This window comes from Perissodus microlepis, chromosome 18 (genome assembly GCF_051167445.1).
Source record: "Perissodus microlepis isolate ML-2025 ecotype Zambia chromosome 18, ASM5116744v1, whole genome shotgun sequence".
Lineage (NCBI taxonomy): Eukaryota > Metazoa > Chordata > Actinopteri > Cichliformes > Cichlidae > Perissodus > Perissodus microlepis.
In genome coordinates, this window is record NC_140478.1 from 27,306,989 (window position 1) to 27,326,151 (window position 19,163).

Sequence of the window (19,163 nt, forward strand, 5' to 3'; positions counted from 1 at the left end):
GCTCATCTTATTGAAGTGAGGGGGTGCATCCAGAGAGCAGATGGTGACACATACACACATACAGCAAAATCAGTGAGGGATAAAATGGGAAAGGCAGAGGAAAATGTCACTGCAGTTGTGAGAAACACAGAGGGAATACTCCATCCAGACAGCCTGCAGACTCTGACCCCTAAAGTTTATCCTTCCACACTTTATAAGCTCTCCCCACTTCTCATTCCTCCTCTTTCTCACTACCCATCTCTTCATTTTGTCCTCTTCTGTTTCACCTCAAAGTGCTTAGTTCTAATTTACCGCTGTCTTATTGTGTTGAAATTCAGCCTCACCCTTCTGTCTTTAATGGCCACTGACTCAGCTCTGTCCTCCTCTCTAATACAAACTGACTGGCCGTGCTTCTTCTCATCAGCAGTCGCTGCAGAATATCAGAGGAGCAGGCTGCAGAGCTGTGGTCATGCAGTACTGACTTCATAAAAAATACACAGCAGTGGCAGCATTAAGCTGTGATCAGCATCTATTTTTGTAACGAGGGCGAATTAGGAGCGTGAGGCATGAAGTTACTATATGTAATGACGCTGAACACACATTCGCTAATTAGCCTTGCAAAAGTGGAGAATAATGCAGAAGTCATAAGTACCATTTTAACGGACCAACACGCTGGAATTCAAGGTGAAACCTGTTCTGCAAAGGGAAAGACATATGAAAATGTGACATTAAAAATTCTCATAGCGGTCCTGTGTCTCCAGTGCTCAGTGACACCACCTGTCTCCTTCTGCGACTCAATGTTGAGCCAGTTTTTCATCATTTTTTTACTGGGCTCAAGTAAGGGTAAAGGCAATGACACAACTGTCACAGAGTAGTTGTTCATTTTCCAGCTTGCTAGTAGTGGAGGCTTAACATAAATGATGACAATAACTAATCAGAAAACAATACTTCTGTATATGTTGTTACTCTAGTACACTAGACAAATTTATTTTATGCATTCTTATTATTGGGTCCATAAGGACATTTATAGTTTTCAAGTTTTGTAAGTATTAATTTCTAGGAATATAACAATAATTAATTCACACTGAGTCACATTTGGCCTTAAAAGCCTTTTCACACTGTTTCCATTCCTTGGCTTTTTAATAGCAAACCTTCCACCGAGACCATTTTTATTGAGGCTTTGGCAAATAGTAGATGGATCGACTGAAGGACCACGTACATCTAAGGTCCTGTGTCCGGTCTTTGCTGACACAGGACCTGAGCTGGGTTCAGCTGCTGTTCATCTGCTGTAGGTAGTTTTGTAGGCCGGCTACTTCTTCTTTTGTTCTCATCTTGTCCAGTTTCCCCAAATGTTTCAAGGACACACTGCACACAGTGCTGACATATGCAAAAGCTCTTTGGGAATCGCCTTTTTTGTGCAAAAATACAAATATTGTGCTCTTGCAACAGACTCCTAGTAACAAAGTTCCTAAAGATATTTAAAACCGGTTCTTTGCCAAGATGTCTGTTTTGTGTATACACTGGTTCTCTGCTTCATCCCTGGCCTTTCTGATTCTTGAATGTTTCATAGGTCAGTGTTAAGTGGCTTAACAAGAAAAACAAATCCTCTGAAAACAATAAAAAATAAAAATAACAATTAGTGTAAAAGCACAAAAAAAAAATTCCCGGATAATGTGGGAGAAGTATTGCTTAAGACCACTTAATAAAATGACGAGAAAGTCTGGCTCCTTGGGAGCAAAATATAAAAAAATGAAGAGTGGCACAAGATTTTGGAAATAACTGTAGATGTAAGCTATTATTTAATAGTATGGTTGTATTGTTGTTGCTCTAAGCATCACCAACGCACGTTGGTTATACTGTTGGTCATGCTTGCATTTAGGTCTCTGTGTTTTTACATGCATAAATACATGTATTTTTAAACGTATGCAAACATTTTCAAAACTTTATGAAAAGTTACCTGACAGCGAAAACCAAAGCGAAAGAATGAAGGGAAAACGTCTGCACCACCGTGGCAGAAGGACAGACCTCAGTAGAAGTAGCACTTCCAGAAGACTATTAAAGTGACAAGTTCTCTGGGATGATGATTACCTCACAAGATAAATGGTTTCATTGTTTTTGGGAGCCAGGTTTCTTCTTATGGGTGGCCTTGGAATAAAAAATAAACCCATCCACCATGTCCTAATGTCAAATGACTGCACTTTAATCCTCTGTCAGGTCCTCACTTACTGGTTCTTATGATATTAAATCCAGATTCATGGCTGGTGGTTTCTCGCTTCCTCTGTAACCTTGACTCCATCATACCCCATTCATGACTCTATATTGCACAAATTTCCATAAATGACCATTAAGAATCCATGACAAGGTTTTATTCTCAGCCACTTTTTCAATATTTATATGTTTATGTTCTTCTCTGTGCAAACAAGCAGCTCCTTGAGAAGCAGTAAATTCCCTTGAGACAAGACTGCGACACACCTGAAATATGCTGCTGAGTCTACACCATCCTCTGCATTTTCATTATAGTATTAATACTGAAAGAGATACGGTATACTTTTACATTTACAACTCCCTAATATTCCCCTAGAGCCTCCACAGTCTAAATGACCCTTTTTTTTGAAAATCTTTCATTAATTTAATCTACCAATCAGCATTCAATATCTGAGTATTTATCTGCATAAATTACCACACCATGCTGTCTTTAATTTGATGTAATTAGCAAAAACACTAGTGCCAAGATAACTAAAGCATAATAGACTCTTTTTTGGTGTCTACCTCAGTTTAGCATGATCAATGCACAGAATGGCAGCAGGTGGTGAAAAAAAAAATTCACGACCAGATTGAATATGAATGAACATTACCTCCACTTTCCCAGGAGTCTGCTTCACATGACAAAACGTCTGACTCCCAAATAGCTTTTCAAACTGACTTTGAAGCTACGACAGGATAGGACACCTTTCCTTCTCTCAGCAGGCAGAAAGTAAACTGACAACTAATAACAGCTTCAGGTTGAAAACTTCTCTTCTTGAGGACACAGAGAAACCAGTGAGTCACCATCACTGAAACGCCAAGGAAAAATGCAAATGAGCACGCACACACACACACGTAAAGTAGGAGTGTGGTGGTATTATCTGTCATTAGGCTAGGATTAAAGTCATTTAGTGTTCTTGAGATTATCTGTCATTAGGCTATGATTATAGCACACACTCCAGTGGCTCTAAATCAGCTCTGCGGGGAGATAAATACCTCAAGAAAGACTGATGAGACTGAGAAGTAGAAGGCAAGCACAAGACTGGGAACATACCTGAAGATGATAGCTGGGAAAGTGAGAGCAATCATCAGTCTTTCATGTGTGGATGATGAGTAATATGATTAATGACTGACTAGATAAGAAAAAACTATTTCAGAGGCGGCTAAGAAAGATAGTGTCACGTTAATAAATAATAGGGTGTGTGTTATCATAGCTGACCCATCTATTGATCGAAAGCTGACTCCATATTTCTTCCCACTGTTCCCACACCACCTACATGATCCAGAGCTGAAAGTCCAGAGATGAGGAAGAGTGCAATTGTGTTTACAACTCCCAGCTGTGACTACAAGCTACAATATGTTTCCATTCATAATGTTACACTGCCTAAAATGATAAGACCCACAGTCAAATGGGACCAACTTGTCCATGAGTATTTGGACAGTGACCCGACTTTCATTATTTTGCCTCTACACACCACCACAGCAAATTAATACACACCACCACAGTGGTGTGTAGAATCCAACAGCCAGAATGTGACTAAATGAAGACCTTTGGATTTAATTCAAGTGTTTTAACAAAAGTATCATGTTGAATGTTTTGGAGTTACAGTTACATTTTAGTTCCCTATTTATAAAGAAATTAATTCAGCACGGAAATGCACCCTTCATTTTTTTTTTTTTTGCCTGAGTAGATACTTTGTTTCATCCAACTCATTTTTCGAAAGTTTCTACAATGTTATGTCCTCAGTCACCATTTTCAAGCCTTATTTAATACAATGTGACCAAACGTGACACATTTACCCCACATGTCTTTTGTCCTGCTGTCCTTCTCTCACCCCAACGGTCGGGATCCCTGAGCCTGGTTCTGCTGGAGGTTTCTTACTGTAAAAAAGGAGTTTTTCTTTCCCACTGTTGCCAAAGTGCTTGCTCATAGGGGGTCATATGATTGTTGGGATTTTCTCTGTATGTATTATTGTGGGGTCTACCTTATAATATAAAGCGCCTTGAGGTGACTGTTGTTGTGATTTGGCACTGTGTAAATAAAATTGAATTGAATTACAAGTGACCAATCTGCAGCAAGTCTAAGATGTAGTACCAGATAAATTATCTAACGCTCAGTAAATAAGCACATATTAAGATTTTGTTTATTATCAATAATCACGCTATTTTTTTTAAAAAATTTACATTAACTGAAAGATGGTAGCTATAGTGAAGAAAGAACAAAACATCAGAAACTCTCAGTAAATACGATATTGCCTTTCAATTTACTGTGATAAACAGATTCAGCCAGACCTTGCCCGTGGCACTGAAACGAATGACTTGTGGAGTGAAGTCATGGACAATTATTAGATGAATGATGAACAATAGTGGAGACTCTAGGGAATAAAAGGCTGAAGGACAACTTGGGCTACTGGACTGAGAAAGCCATGGGCTGTTTTTTCCCCTCTGGTTGTGGCTCTTAGATGGCAGTCCAAATCCATTTACAGGGAATCAACTTTGACAGTAGATTTAGATAGCCTTTAAAATCATTACTTATATTTTTAGCTGTTCTCTTCCTTCTTGGAAAGCTGTTTGCTTTCTTTCATTTGTTCACCTTGCTCATTCAACCATTTTGTACGAGTTTGAGTCTGTTGTATAATATTCCAAACAGCCCAGCTCGTATCTACATATTAACCCTCTAATCCGGTTGTATAAATACATATTGAAGAATTTTAAGGTTTATTATATCCTCTGCTTTCTAACTAATTCTGCACTTAAGCAGCACTTTAGCAAGCATTTAGACCGTGAATACACCGTAATCTTAAGCCTCAGCTCGAGGAAGCAAAGGCAGGGAGTGTCCTCTTATCCTAGGAGAAACATTAGTGCATTTAGCAGAAGGTCAGAAGTGTCTCCTTCACTTCAGGCAGCTACATCTTCATATTAATGTGCTTACATAAACCTTAACCTCATGTTTGCTTAAAACACCTCGGGCCAATATAATTAATTTAAACCTACCCTGAGAAGAGAAACATGCATAAATTATTATATGCACCTACTCACTGAAACACTCATCAACCAGATGGACTACACCATGGTCATCACAGGAAATAGCAGATTGAAACTGTCTTTAAAGGGTACACCAGCGACTTTACTCAAGATGTTTAGTTTGGTTGCCATTCTGTGGAAGGTAAACTTTATGTGGTCTATAGTTGTATAATTTCTGAAATGAGCCAAAGCAAGAATTAAAATCTGAATATCTTGGTTGCTTTATTTCAGTCATAGTTTGGATAAAGAAGAATTTCCAGGAAGTGCAACAGATAAATTGATCTCTTTTTCAGAATGGAAACATGCAAAAGTGTTACAATACCTGGGTGTTTTGAGTTTTGTTTAAATTTTGCATTTCTAAGGCTACGTTCACACTGCAGGCGAAAGCGTATCAAATCAAATCAAAATTTTTTTGACCCTATGCGACCCATATCCGATCATGGAATGACAGTGTGAGCGGCACAAATCCGATATTTTCAAATCCGATCTGGGTCACTTTCGTATGTGGTACTGAATCCGATACATATCCGATGTTTTAGAAAGCGACTGCTGTTTGAACGGTCATGTCGCATTAAATCCGTCTTTTACGTCACTGACACAAGACAGACGCCAATTATCAGCGCCGGAGAAGACATCGCGAACGCTTCCTGGCCATCCAGTGTAGATGTTAGTGAAACTGTTGGGAAGACAGCGTTGGAGAAACGTGAACATTTTATTTGTACTGTATAATCTGCAGATTCTGACAGAAATCTGCAACTATCCTTTGAAGCACCGCTCCTCTAAAACAGCAGTAAGGATCATTATTAGGTTATTTACATTGTTATTTAAATAACAAAATAACTTAAAGCAAAAATTGAGAAACGTAAAGTCCGAAGTCTTTATATTAAGGGCCATCAGTCAAACAATACTGTTTGGGTCTAAACAGAGCGCGTTGTGTGTGACGTCTTCTTTTGCGCATGCGGGCCGCTTTGAGCGTTCACACTAGAGCGCGTTTGCTGTCGCATTTTATTTGTAGTGTGAACAAGCAGACAAAAAGATCGGATTTGATCAAAAAAATCGGAATTGAGCATTAAGACCTGCAGTGTGAACGTAGCCTTAGTTTCTCTGTTTATTGATAGTCTAAAGGTTTGTTTCACACCTAGTTTACTTCTGGGCTTTAGTTTATTTTGTGTTCCTTGAATTCCTTTTGTTCCCATGTCTGGTCTAGCACCATTTGTGTTTTTGTCTTGTAATCCCTTGTGCTGAGTTAGGTGTTATTCCTCAGTGTCTTGTTCTTTGTTCTTGTTTTCTCTATGTTGCTTAGTTTTCTCATTTGTGTTCTTTTTTATCAGTTAAGGTTGTTTCGTATTCCTTCTTTGACCTGTTATTCTTCCCTTGTGTTCCCATGCCTTGTCTAGTTTTCGCCTATCTTTGATTCTGTGTTTAGTAATTTCCTGATTAATTTTGATGGTCTTGTGCTTGGTATTGAGAGTTTTGCATCCCTGTCTCATCTTTGTCCTATTGTCTTTCCATGTTCCCCTATCTAGTCTTCCTGTTCTGCTCTATGTTAGCTCATGTTTCCTGTTCAGTTGTGTCTTCCAGCTTTCCTGTGCTTAACCAGTGCTTCCTATGACTCATGTCATTTACTTCCTCGCCTCATCATCTTTATAATTTCCAGTTGTGTTCCCCACCTGTTTATCCACCTAGTGGTCCCTTTAATTTATGTTATGTGTTTTTGAAGCTCCAGCATTAAAGCTATTATGTGAGTTCACACCTGGCTTCTCAAACTCTCCATTTGGGTCTGCAACCTGTTCAGCGCACAGCACTAGATGATAAAAAGGTTGTTGAGTGTGTTCGTGTAGAAATGTCTCTGACTCTAAAATTATGCTTTTGTAATGGATATTTATTAGCAGCAGCAAAGCAGTTTGCAAACTGATCAAAACTTTAATATAATGAGTCATGCTTATTGAACTGGGTTATAGTTCTTCCATTTGGCTGTTTGTTAGATTTAGGTAACACGGCACTTCATTAGGTATAAGACAAAAAGTCAAGTTGTATAGATGTCTAAAGGGAAAACGCCCTTCAGCCCCCTTAGTCTTACACATCACTTTCCAGGTAAGTTAAATATCACAAATTTCATGCTTCTACATTATAGTTCTGTTACAGTGCTATGCAGTCAAACAGTGTCAGACACATTCATGCTACAGCTAATTTAGAATCACCCATTAATCCAACACCAGCCATGTCTGTGGGGTAGATGGAAACCAGAGTACCCAGGGAGAACACCACACAGAACCACCAAGCTCCTTGTTAAGGTTAAATATCTGTGCTTGAATTGAAATATGTTTACCAGATGTTTGAAAACCAACTTTTTTTTAGATTTTATGAGTAATGAATCCCATCAGAAAATAAACTACTTAAGTAGTTTGCCTGGGTTTGCCGAGCAACATGGACATAAACATCGGGGGGGGGAGTAAACACAGACAGAAGAGGGGAAATTAATTTTGAACCTGATCCTTATAATAACTGCTTTTGGTTGACTGGACATTAGACACTGAACAGTGTCCAGTGGAATTTATTTACTAATTAGAGATGGCTTGTACTGAAACCACACCCAGCTTTGAATAATACAGGCTTTTGTGTTTCATTATTAGTACACAACAGCCATGGGGAAATCAAGGCCAGCGGATCAATAACAGAGTTTAATACAGTTGTATACATTCCTCAGTTGGTTTGTCCTTTGGCAAGCTGCTAATAAATCTTTGGATATGGGTACAACACTGTTTAGTTGTGTCGTTCACAGCTGCTAACAGTAACAGACGCACCATGTAATTAAATAACCAAATCGGATATATCTCACATGTACCAAAGCTTTGCTCTGATAAAAAACTGTGTTATCCACAAAAAGCAATAGTCCAGGAAAGCTGAGGGTTTTTTCAAACACTGGCAAGTTATTATGTCCCAATAAAACATCAAAATTAATTAAACAAGCCTCTAATTAATCTAGAAATATATTCAGGGCTGTGCCATACTTCCTACATTGTGCTTAAGGACACACAAAATAAAACTGAATAAAGTGAAACATGAAAACTTTCTAAGGGTACAATTAGATCAAAGAGATAAAGAGAGCGGTCTGTGCCAGAGTGCCTACTCTGTTATCGATAATGTTATTCAAGGACATGTATAATTGTGGGATTGGGAATCTCTTTTTTACAGTGTTTTTCAGCCACTTTGGTCAAAATAGCTGACAGTAGTTTGCAGCAAATTCAAGGGCCACTCTAACTCCAACCTGCAGGAGGTGGAGTTCGTTCATGGGCCACTACAGTATGTTGACCCAAACAAGGCTGCAAAATAGAGCACGGGCAATTGTGCCAACTGCAGTTCAAGTTCACTCACAGAATGAGAAACTCTCTTGATAACAAACTCACATTATTGCTTGGCTCGATATTTGTTATAAATAAAATATTTGCAAGGAAAGACGAAAACTAGTCAACGTTGAGATGGATCAGACAAAAGACGGATAGTGGATGTACTGAACAAAAGATGGTGCTTTCAGGCAGGAGGAAAGGAGGAAGACCAAGAAAAGATTTATAAAATTAATGAAGGTGGAGATTGTATAGGAATTTCTTTTACTTATGTATTAATCACATTATTTTATTGTATGATGCCTTGGTGCCACTGGATTTAAACAAGTCTCACACTCATACATTAAGACAAATGGTGGGGGTGTAGTAAGGAAGTTGGGGGAAGCAGACAACTCCACAGGAAGAATCTTTTGTCTCTTCGAGGACTCTGGGAGGTAGCAAGGGAGTGTGAACCTTAAGGTGTGAAACAGCTGTGTACTGCCTTTTGTTCCTGAAGAAGGTATTTAACTGAGAGCCATGCTAGGCTCAGAGAGACTCTGCTGACCGTCTGTCCTGCGGTCATGTAGGCTCTCCACAAGCTTGGTTTTCTGTTCTTTGTGTGTTTGGATTAAAGAATGTTAGCTACTGCTCACCGCTCGTCTGCAGGCTTTATTTAAATGGAAAAACTTCCACAACAAAATGGCGTCACGAACAGGATGGTTTGTGTGGTCGCTGAACAACGGTTCCGTGGACGGGCTGATCACCCCTGAGGAAAAAGGTACCTTTGTCCTACCAGCTGTTGAAGCGAAGGAAATTGAGGAGTCACGGAGCCGTGTGTTTCAGCCACCACCGAGACCATTGATTTTGAGGGGACTCCTGCAGATGGGTGAGTTGTAGCTAACTTGTATACAGTCATGGAGAGTTTTTGTCTGGCCGAGGGAGGGAACGCCTGCCGACCCGGAGTTCGAGTCTTTGGAGGGAAAAATCCTGGCGGTTTGAGGCCCCAGGCTTGTGTTGGGTACGGTCCATCACAAGGACATTGGCTCGAGCGCGCTGTTGGGGAGAAGCCGGCCCAGACCTGTGTTCGGTCCAAGTACGTCACAGGGACAGCGATTCGGGTACATTGTCGGAGTCCATTTCTGTGTACTACAGTGCACAGAGTGGCGGTGTTCGTTCCTTGGTCCGTAGAAGGCAAGGACCTCATGGGGGACGCCTCGTGTAGTAAAATGGGATCTAGATCCAGTAAAGCAGCCAGCGGAGCCGGATTAGCGGCTCGAGAGGCGGCTGCGGCAAGCGCTCCACCGGGCGGCCAGAGACAAAACTCAATATTTGACTGTATGGTAAGAAATGTGAGTACAAGTATTTTGTGAGATGAAAGAGAATGGTTGTGTGGGAAAAGCTGATGTGTGTGTAAAAACAATGAAAAATGGGGTTAAAAAATGTTGAAAATGGGGAACAAAAACAAGAAAAGAAAAAAAAGAGAGGAGTGTAGAAATGTGTGTAAAAGTAATTGTCTCCAACTAACAGAAGGTGGTGGTACTGCAGGCCACCAGCTCCCCTAGGGTGGACACACAAAAATTTCTTTTTTAGCAGACTTGTTGATGAAAATAAAAAAAAATAGGAAGAGGGTTTGGTGTTTTTCAACGTAGGGCAACTACAGTCTCACTTTCTGGGTTTTAAGAAAGGGGAATTTAGAACCAGAGAGAGGAGATGTGTTGTTTTAAGCAGTGAGAACAATGATCATAATGTCTCAGTGTGACACTTGCAGGTGAAGAGCAGACCCGGATCAATTTTCCACGTGCAGCAGTCGGACGAAAATTATAGGTTAACACCATTAGAAACACTCAAGCCAAGTTTTGGCTGAATTACTTTACAGCTTAACTTCCATGTGTTTGTCACCCTGAGAACACAAGCTCCAAAAATCTCTCCCTGAAGACAAGAAATGCAGTTCCAGAACAACGAGATGGATATCAAGAGCTCACAGCAGCATCCTGAGCAGTGAAGAAAAGGTCCAGCAGCAGCAGCTGTGCAAGACAGCGGCAGCAAGGAGAAAAATTGCATCATCATGACTGGATGGATGGATGTGCATTTCCAACGAGCTGCAACTTCACTGTGTGTAAATGGACCTTTGAAAAGACTGCCTGAGTTGGACATTTGCCACTTTTGGAGCAAAATGGCAAAATGAGAAGGTGGAAAACACAGGACAAAGCTGAAACACAACTGACTCTCACTGGACTGCTGCAAGGGGGAGAGATGAGATGAGACCACAGTGGAAGGAACAGGGGAGGACATGGAGGAAGGCTGTTTTAGTGTGGGAATGAAATTTGGGTTTAGGAAACTGGGAAGAAAAAACAACTGCTTTGCGTGGAGAATTGAAAAGTGTCTGGAGCACCGCAAAGAGGAGAGGTACACAAAAATTACACAAACAGAAAAATGCATTAATCCTACTAACACATACACACATGCAATGAAGCTCATGAAGATCAAACAGTATTTTAAGCATGCATTTCTGTTACCATCATCTTGTCCGGTTCACTTAGTAGGTTAAGAAGTGATACATAGACTAGTGAACTAGTATTATTTTTGGGGAAGGATGATTGAATCATTGCAGGGGTGAACAGAATGATGCAGGAGGGTCAGATGAGTGGAGACTAATAGATTATTGAGTTTCTTGTTTCTGATGTGTGTGGGAGGTCTTATCATGACACACATCTGGGTACATGGGGGAAAACAAAACTCATTATCTAATAGAATATTGCTGTTGTGTGAGGTGTGACTGGTGGATGAAAGTTTTGGGGATTTACTGATGCATTTTCTTTTGGTACCACTTTGAACCTGCCAGTTTTGATCTATCATTCTAAGACAGTATGCTTAGACAACTTCTAAAAAGAGACCTTCATATTTTTTGATTTTTAACAGTGCACTGAGATTTTTTGTTTGGCAATTTTCTCTTTTTCAAGCAGGCCTGCAAGATCGGAATCGAAAGCGCTACACAACATGTTGATCAATCACAAGTGAGCTTCTCCAAAATTAAAATGGGCTCGGGAGAAAGCCACTTATTTGGGACAATCAGAAAACAAGTCCCCGTCAAAAAGGATTCAGCGAGATAATCTAGTCTAAATTCTTTTTTTTTCTTTTTTGAAATGACGTCATTGCTGGCAGTAGAAACTTATTGCGTCACGAGAGGTTCTACTGTCAGCAAATAAAAAATGGGGACTGACTGGACTGACAAAAGCTTGACTGACTTGACACCAGTATGCAAGATTGCACCTCCACCCCGAGTGACAAAAGGGTGGATGTATGTATATTTCTTTTTACAGGAGCAGAAAGGTGACAGCAACATCCTGGGTTGCACGGGCTTTTGGGCTGTGCTGACTTAACCTTTTAATTGCCACTTTCTGTGTCTTTGTGAATTTACCAGCAGTGTGTTATTCATGACCTTGTATTGTTTACAGTGCAGAGGTCACTGTGAGAAAGTGTGCATACAGATGCGCTGCGCTAACATCTACATCACTTTTTCCACAGCAGAGGGTTAATCGTGGGCTCTAATCACATGATTTACAGCAGGACACACCACTGGCTAATGTTTTTTCTTACGACAGGGCCTGGAGTGAAACTACTCCAGGGGAGAAGCCCTGGGAATTTTTAAGAGACAGTGCACAACTTTATTGTTCATGTCTAATTGTGCTAAGCTGACAGAGGGCAAAAGAGGGCTTTCCGGGGAAGCTTTCATATTTAAATTGCAGAGACTGTGACATGAGGGATATGGAAGGATTGGCTGAGGTGCAAATGCAGACCATGACCAGGAGAGAAGGCTTCAAGAGGACCAGTGAGAAGCAGGGACCATCTCCAGGACAGCTGACAAACGACAGTGGGCTGCACCACTGGGCTTCCAAAGGATTGTCACAAGGAGATTTTGAACAGCAAAATCTTAAAATAAGATGAAAGAGTTTTGACGTTGACGTTGAGGAAGACAACTAAGGTGTACGACGTGCTCTGCCTTAAATCGTCCGCGGCGTTGGAACAGAAACTGTGGGATGAAGAGAGTGTGCCAAGCTCCAAGTGACAGCGCAGAGGGAGATTAGCGTTGGAATTATGACTCTGTAAACGGCACAGACACCAGGAGCCATGACCGTGACTGAGAATGACCACCTAATGCTGTTTCACTTTGCCATGCAAAGTACTTTGACACTCTGGAGAAGACCTTTCCTCTGTATCATTGTTGTTGCCATTTGCATGTGAGAGCTTAGATTGTGGGGATGATTAAAGATGAACAAAGGGTGGTGGGAGAACAGTGAAGTGAGGATACACAGTGTGAAACTCCTTTAAGTGTACAATAATGTTGATGTGACATACAGAATGTCAGGAAAGAAATTCTGGTATTAATGTGATTCTTGATTTAAGAGTCAAAGGGTGGGATTGTATAGGAATTTCTTTTACTTATGTATTAATCACATTATTTTATTGTATGATGCCTTGGTGCCACTGGATTTAAACAAGTCTCACACTCATACATTAAGACAAATGGTGGGGGTGTAGTAAGGAAGTTGGGGGAAGCAGACAACTCCACAGGAAGAGTCTTTTGTCTCTTCGAGGACTCTGGGAGGTAGCAAGGGAGTGTGAACCTTAAGGTGTGAAACAGCTGTGTACTGCCTTTTGTTCCTGAAGAAGGTATTTAACTGAGAGCCATGCTAGGCTCAGAGAGACTCTGCTGACCGTCTGTCCTGCGGTCATGTAGGCTCTCCACAAGCTTGGTTTTCTGTTCTTTGTGTGTTTGGATTAAAGAATGTTAGCTACCGCTCACCACTCGTCTGCAGGCTTTATTTAAATGGAAAACTTCCACAACAATATGCAGAAGGCAGATGTGACAGAGAAAAATGCAATGAACCGGGTGAGATGATCTGCTGTGGCAAGTCCTAAAGGAAGAAGCTAAAAGAAGAATCAATTTAATCTAATTTTATTTATATAGCATCAAATAACAACAGTCACCTCAAGGCACTTAATATTGTAAGCTCAAGACCCTACAACAATACAGAGAACCCCCAACAATCAGACGACCCCATTTGAGCAAGCACTATGGCGATAGTGAGAAGGAAAAACTCTCTTTTAACAGGAAGAAACTTCTGACAGAACAGGGCTCAGAGAGCGGCGGCCATCTGCCGTGACTGGCTGGGGGTGAGGGGAAGGAGACAGGACAAAAGACATGCTGCGGTAGAGAGCCAGAGATTAATAATTACTCATAATTAAGTGCAGAGCGATGTATAAACACATGGTGAGTGAAAAGAGGTCAGAAAAGGAGAAATGCTCAGTGCACCATGGGAAGCCCCCAGCAGCATAGGTCTATTGCAGCATAACTTAGGGTAGATTCAGGGTCACCTGATCCAGCCATAACTATAAGCTTTGTCGCAAAGGAACGTTTGAAGCCTAATCTTAAAAGTAGAGAGGGTGCCTGTCTTCCGAATCTAAGCTGGGAGCTGGTTCCACAGAAGAGGCCTGGAAGCTGACTCCCATGCTACTTTTAAATATCCTGGGAAGCACAAGTAACCCTGCAGTCTGAGAGCGAAGTGCTCTGTTGGGATGATATGGTAGTATGTGTTATGTGACGGCTGTGTGCAGACAGGAATAGGACCCAAGGTGCAGACTCCGGAGACAAACGTGAACTCAAAACAGCTTTAATGTTAAACTCAAATATAACATAACTGGAAAAAATCAAAATAAACTTAAACCGGAGGACTGACAGAACACACAGCTAGGTAAACGGTAGATCGCGACCCAGACACAAAGAAACACAGGGCTTAAATACACAGAGGGAGCAATCAGGGAATGGGTAACAGGAGGGAAACACAGCTGGGGCAAATCAGAACTGACGAGACAAGGAAGCGTAAACTGAACACACTGAGATGAGACAGAGACCTTCAAAGTAAAACAGGAAACACAAAACAGACTGAACAAAAGACACAGACTCACATGCAGGCACTACAGAGGGAACAGAGACGTGGGACCAGGGCAAACACAGACACTGACTGGACACGGGGATATAGCAACTAAGGATACACAGAGACACGAACTAGACAAGGGGATATAACTGACAGGGGAGACAGAGCGACTAGAGAAGACAGAGACATAAACCAAAAGACAGAACTCTAACAAAGAAACCAAAGACTAGAATTTATAAATAATAATAAACTCAAAAACCCTGGGTCAACGACCCAGGCATCCTAACAGTATGAGTTCTTTAAGATAAGATGGGGCCTGATTATTCGAGACCTAAAATGTAAGGAGCAGAATTCTCAATTCAATTCTAGATTTGACAACAAGCGAATGAAGAGAAGCCAATATAGGGAAAATATAAAAAATATTTTTAAAAACAATTTTGGTACCAAGAATCAATTTATTGGTTTGGAATCATAAGAAATCAAAAGTAATGAACAAGTTTCAGCGCCTGATGTTGTTATGCGAGACAGATTTTGTGGTTTGAATGAAACCTTTTAGTAATACGCTTGGTCTCTGCTGAGACTGCACCGACCTGCCCTTCACTGCTCTACTTTCACAAACGAGGTTTTTCAAAATACACAGAACTCTGTCACGCTGTTGATATCAAAAGGTGATTAAATGCGCAGTGACTTTGCGGCCCTGCTGTTTCACACACTCACTTTCTTGAATCTCATCACACAAAACCCAGCGCTCCACTCCTCCGGCTAACAAGTCATTGGAGCACCATCTGTGGCTGTTAAAATATGTATTTCTACTTTGTTGTCATTTAGTACCTCAGCCATAATGAACAGTGAACCGCGTCCAGGGGTGGTGGAGATGTAGATATAAGGCTAAGTCTAAAACCTGCAGCTGGTGTTCTCTCTCCCCCCTCCACCCCTGCAGTCTTAACTTATTACGCTGCTGTGGTTTATGGTCCATGCATGATGAGTGTGCTGCTGGGTCAGGCTGTGCGACACAAACACAGAGAGACAGGCAGAGAAAGAGAAAGTGGGGCCAAAACAATTTAAAGCTGGACCAACAGAAAATTGATATATTTCTATCTACTGATAAGTGAAATGCTGTAAAAAGGATTTTTTTTTTACAACATGAGAGAAATGGTAGTGGGAGGAACAAAAGCGCACGGAATGAGTTTTCAGAAATGACCCAAAAAAGGAGTGTGTCAGGAGAAAGAGTACAAATAGTGAGCAAAATAAAGTGATGTGGCCATGACGCTGACAAAATAAGCAGGTGGGGAAATCAAAAGAGGAAGGAAGTGACACGATACAAGCTGCCGTTCTATTCAGATGCAGCTGCAGAGCAAAGACCCAGGTAATGGGGAGCACAACGAGATGCCATTATAGAGAGAAGCGGAACGAGAAGACGAAAAAAGGAAATCTGCTGTATAGAGACGAAGCTGACAGCAAACAGGAGGACAAAGAGAGAGAGAGAACAGAAATGAGCAGAGACATGAGTGCATTTAAGCAAGAGAAGAGAGGCGCAGCGGGAGGAAAAGGAGCAGAAAGGATATGATACGGCGGAACAGCTGAGGAAATTAAGCTATTTTAGTGAAGCTGTAGTGTATAGTGGATCTGATAACTTGACATCACCTGCGCCTCCTCATCCATCCAGCTACAGAAGAAAGAAAGAATCTGTCTGCAACTCACTCTCTTTACTGTCTTTCAGCTGACAATCTTTCCATCAAACTGCAGCAGAACCACAAATAATGGTGCAGATTGCTTCCTTTGTCACTTTTATGGTAATGTGCCACATTATCATAAAGATGTGTCACAAAGTGTCACAGAGAGGGCTACAAGGATGCAGACTGCAAGAATGAAATACTGAAAATGGACAAAGACGATGGTGTTGGTTCTTCAGCTAAGAAAAGTCAAGGAAGAGAATGAAGAAGAAGAAATGAAAAGAATGAACAAATAGAGCATCTGGTCTCATATCAGGGAGGTGTGGAAAAGGAGAATAAAACCACGGAGAGAACTTTTACATCTGTTTCAGTTAAAAATTGCAATGTCTTATTATACATAAAGAGTCACATCAATTCGTCTCCATTTTCCTTTTTTCGTTAACTCCAGCGAAATGTGGACGATCTCAGACCTGCCTCCACGTTTACAGATGACCTGAGCTATAAAATAACTGCTCAGTTAGATAAAGAAGTTGCGGAATCAAATTGTCTCTCCGATCTGCGTTCCACAGTTTTCTCTCTCCCACACCTGGCTCCTGTCAGATGTGCGTGTGTGTACGAACAGACATGGCTCAGTTCCAGGATGATCGTCACGGTGTACTGAACACCAAATTAACTATGAAGTAAAAATGTGCTTTTACAGCATGCACAAAGCAAATTAACTGCCGTCTTCAGCTTAGATTAAAATACATATGTTGATACCCCTCCAGAGCAGCACCGTCCCTGTTTACGTGGCCAAGCTCCCTCAGAGGAAATATTTTACCATGAATAAAATGTGAGGATTAAATATTTAATATCGGAAAGGTGAAAATCTGCATTGTAAACAAGGTCGACTTCACTTTATGTGTGTAATATTGATGCTGATAGAGTTTCAGGAAACAAGAGGAGATCTGATCACTCTTACTACAGCGAACCACTTCGGTACAGTGTTGCGCAACAGAGGCGCGCCAATTCTCAGAGCAGCACCACATTTTCCTCATCATCACAACAAGTTCACCAAACAACAGACTCAACACATTTGCACACAGTACAGAGACAAGAAACTTTGATTTTCCAAAAATAAATTAAACACTGCTCTGTGCGGTCTGCGCTGCCCGCACTCCCCGCATATCCTCCGGGAAAAGTAAGACGTACACAGCCGGCTCACCTTCTCCGGTTGTCCCGTAAGAGATGGAGAGAAGCAGGGCGACCTGAGCGATAATCCAAGCGACACTTTTAGTCCCCAGATCCATGATGAAGCGGCAGGAGGCTGCAGAGAAGGCCGGCGGCTGCTGGAGGAGAGACGGTCGACCTCTCCTCTCCAGCTACAAGAGAGATCTCCTCAAGCGCGAGGCAAGCGAGGAGGAGGAGGACGGGGCAGAGAGAAAATAAGAGAGGGAGAGAGGTGGCTGAAGTGTGTTGTGCAGTCCCGTCCAATTTATCAGAACTTAAATATTTCTGGATGTTTCAGTCAAAGATAATTGTTCTCAGGTTTTAGGCATAGCCTATAAACAAACAGGTCACAGATGCAGACCTGGCTATTCGGAACCTTTAGCCCCCACAGAGGGAGAAATTAGGCTTACTTGTGTTACACCATGAATAATAATGGACTAACAAAATAAATAAATGAATAAAAACATTTACAGGGGTAGCTACAAGATGAAAAATGAGCAAGGAATTCGTGTGGGACCTTGTTTAAAGAGTGGTATTTTTTTTTTTTTTAGCTATATGCTAATATCACCATGCTAAAATAGTCATTGTCATTTATGTTTTGCTACCCACTGTAAGAGTGATTTTTCTTGACTATGGCTCAGGAGGTAGAGCAGATTGTTAACCAATCAGATCTTTGGTGGTCAGCTTCTCCAGTCTGCATGTTTAAGTATCCTTTATCAACACAATGAACTTCTGTATCCCGAGTCCAATTTGAATCCACACACACACACACACACAAAAAAAAAAAAAAAACAACACACTCCTGTGGTTTCTGAAGACATTTAGAAAATCTGGAGAACTATTGCACAGCACCAATTTTAAAGATTACAAGAAAATCTGGCCCCTTAAATCCAAAATATAAAGAAATGAGAGATGGCTAAACCCTTTTGAATGTTACTGTATATGAACCAGTTAGCCCAAAACAGCTAAAATGAATTATATAAAGAACACATGTTCATACAGAGTTGTGTAGCAGTTTGGTGTCATATGAAAGTGAATAATATCCACAAGCAATAACAGATGATGCATTTAGTGCAAACTAGATACAATGGGAGCAGCAGTGACACTGAGGACTGTGTTTTGGAAGAGATAACAGAGGAAGTACATGACTGTATAACCCCAGGGTGAGTGTAACATATACAGCATGTACAGCATTGTGAAAGACAATAGCAGGCAGTGAGCATGACAGTGAGTGGGAGGCTGATCATACCGACTTCTCAGGAAATAACCAACCTAGAATCGAAATGAGAAGATTTGTATTGTCATATTCACGTCGTGAGAGATTCCAGTTCTCTGATCAGAAACAGTAGAAACAAAGGAAGATGGGTTCAATATAAAACCAACTGTGCTAAATAAATCGAGCAGTTATATGTCATTCCTGAAGGGAAGGGTTGGATTTTGCTGGCGGATGAAATCAAGTGTATCATTTGTCACGGCCTGATAGCGGCAACTTTATGCAGATATTATTCTCTTCTACAAGAATCAGATTCCTTACAGATTAAGAACATAAATGAAACGAATGCCAATGAAGACTTTTGACCTTATTGTGGTCATAATTATTCACCATTGCCTGCTGAGTAACAATGAAAGAGTGAAGTGGTTTTGCTCAATTTAAATTCAGTTGGGTTCTGTATATTTAAAGATTGGTCATCACAAAAGAACCACAGAAACCTTTCACACCACTTGATTCCAAACCGTGAGGGCTGAATATGCAGACATATTAGGATAATTTATGG

General features: G+C 41.0%; 1 protein-coding gene across 1 annotated transcript in view; it reads right to left on the bottom strand.

Annotated features, from left to right (window-relative positions):
* The window catches only part of LOC146368057 (contactin-associated protein-like 4), a 122,057-nt gene extending 104,438 nt beyond the window's left edge, over window positions 1-17,619 (bottom strand). Inside the window, exon 1 of the mRNA XM_084911841.1 lies at window positions 17,384-17,619. Coding sequence (XP_084767967.1) covers window positions 17,384-17,468 — 85 coding nt within the window. The 5' untranslated portion in view covers window positions 17,469-17,619. The remainder of the gene's footprint in view (window positions 1-17,383) is intronic.
* Between the last annotated feature and the right edge of the window lie 1,544 nt (window positions 17,620-19,163).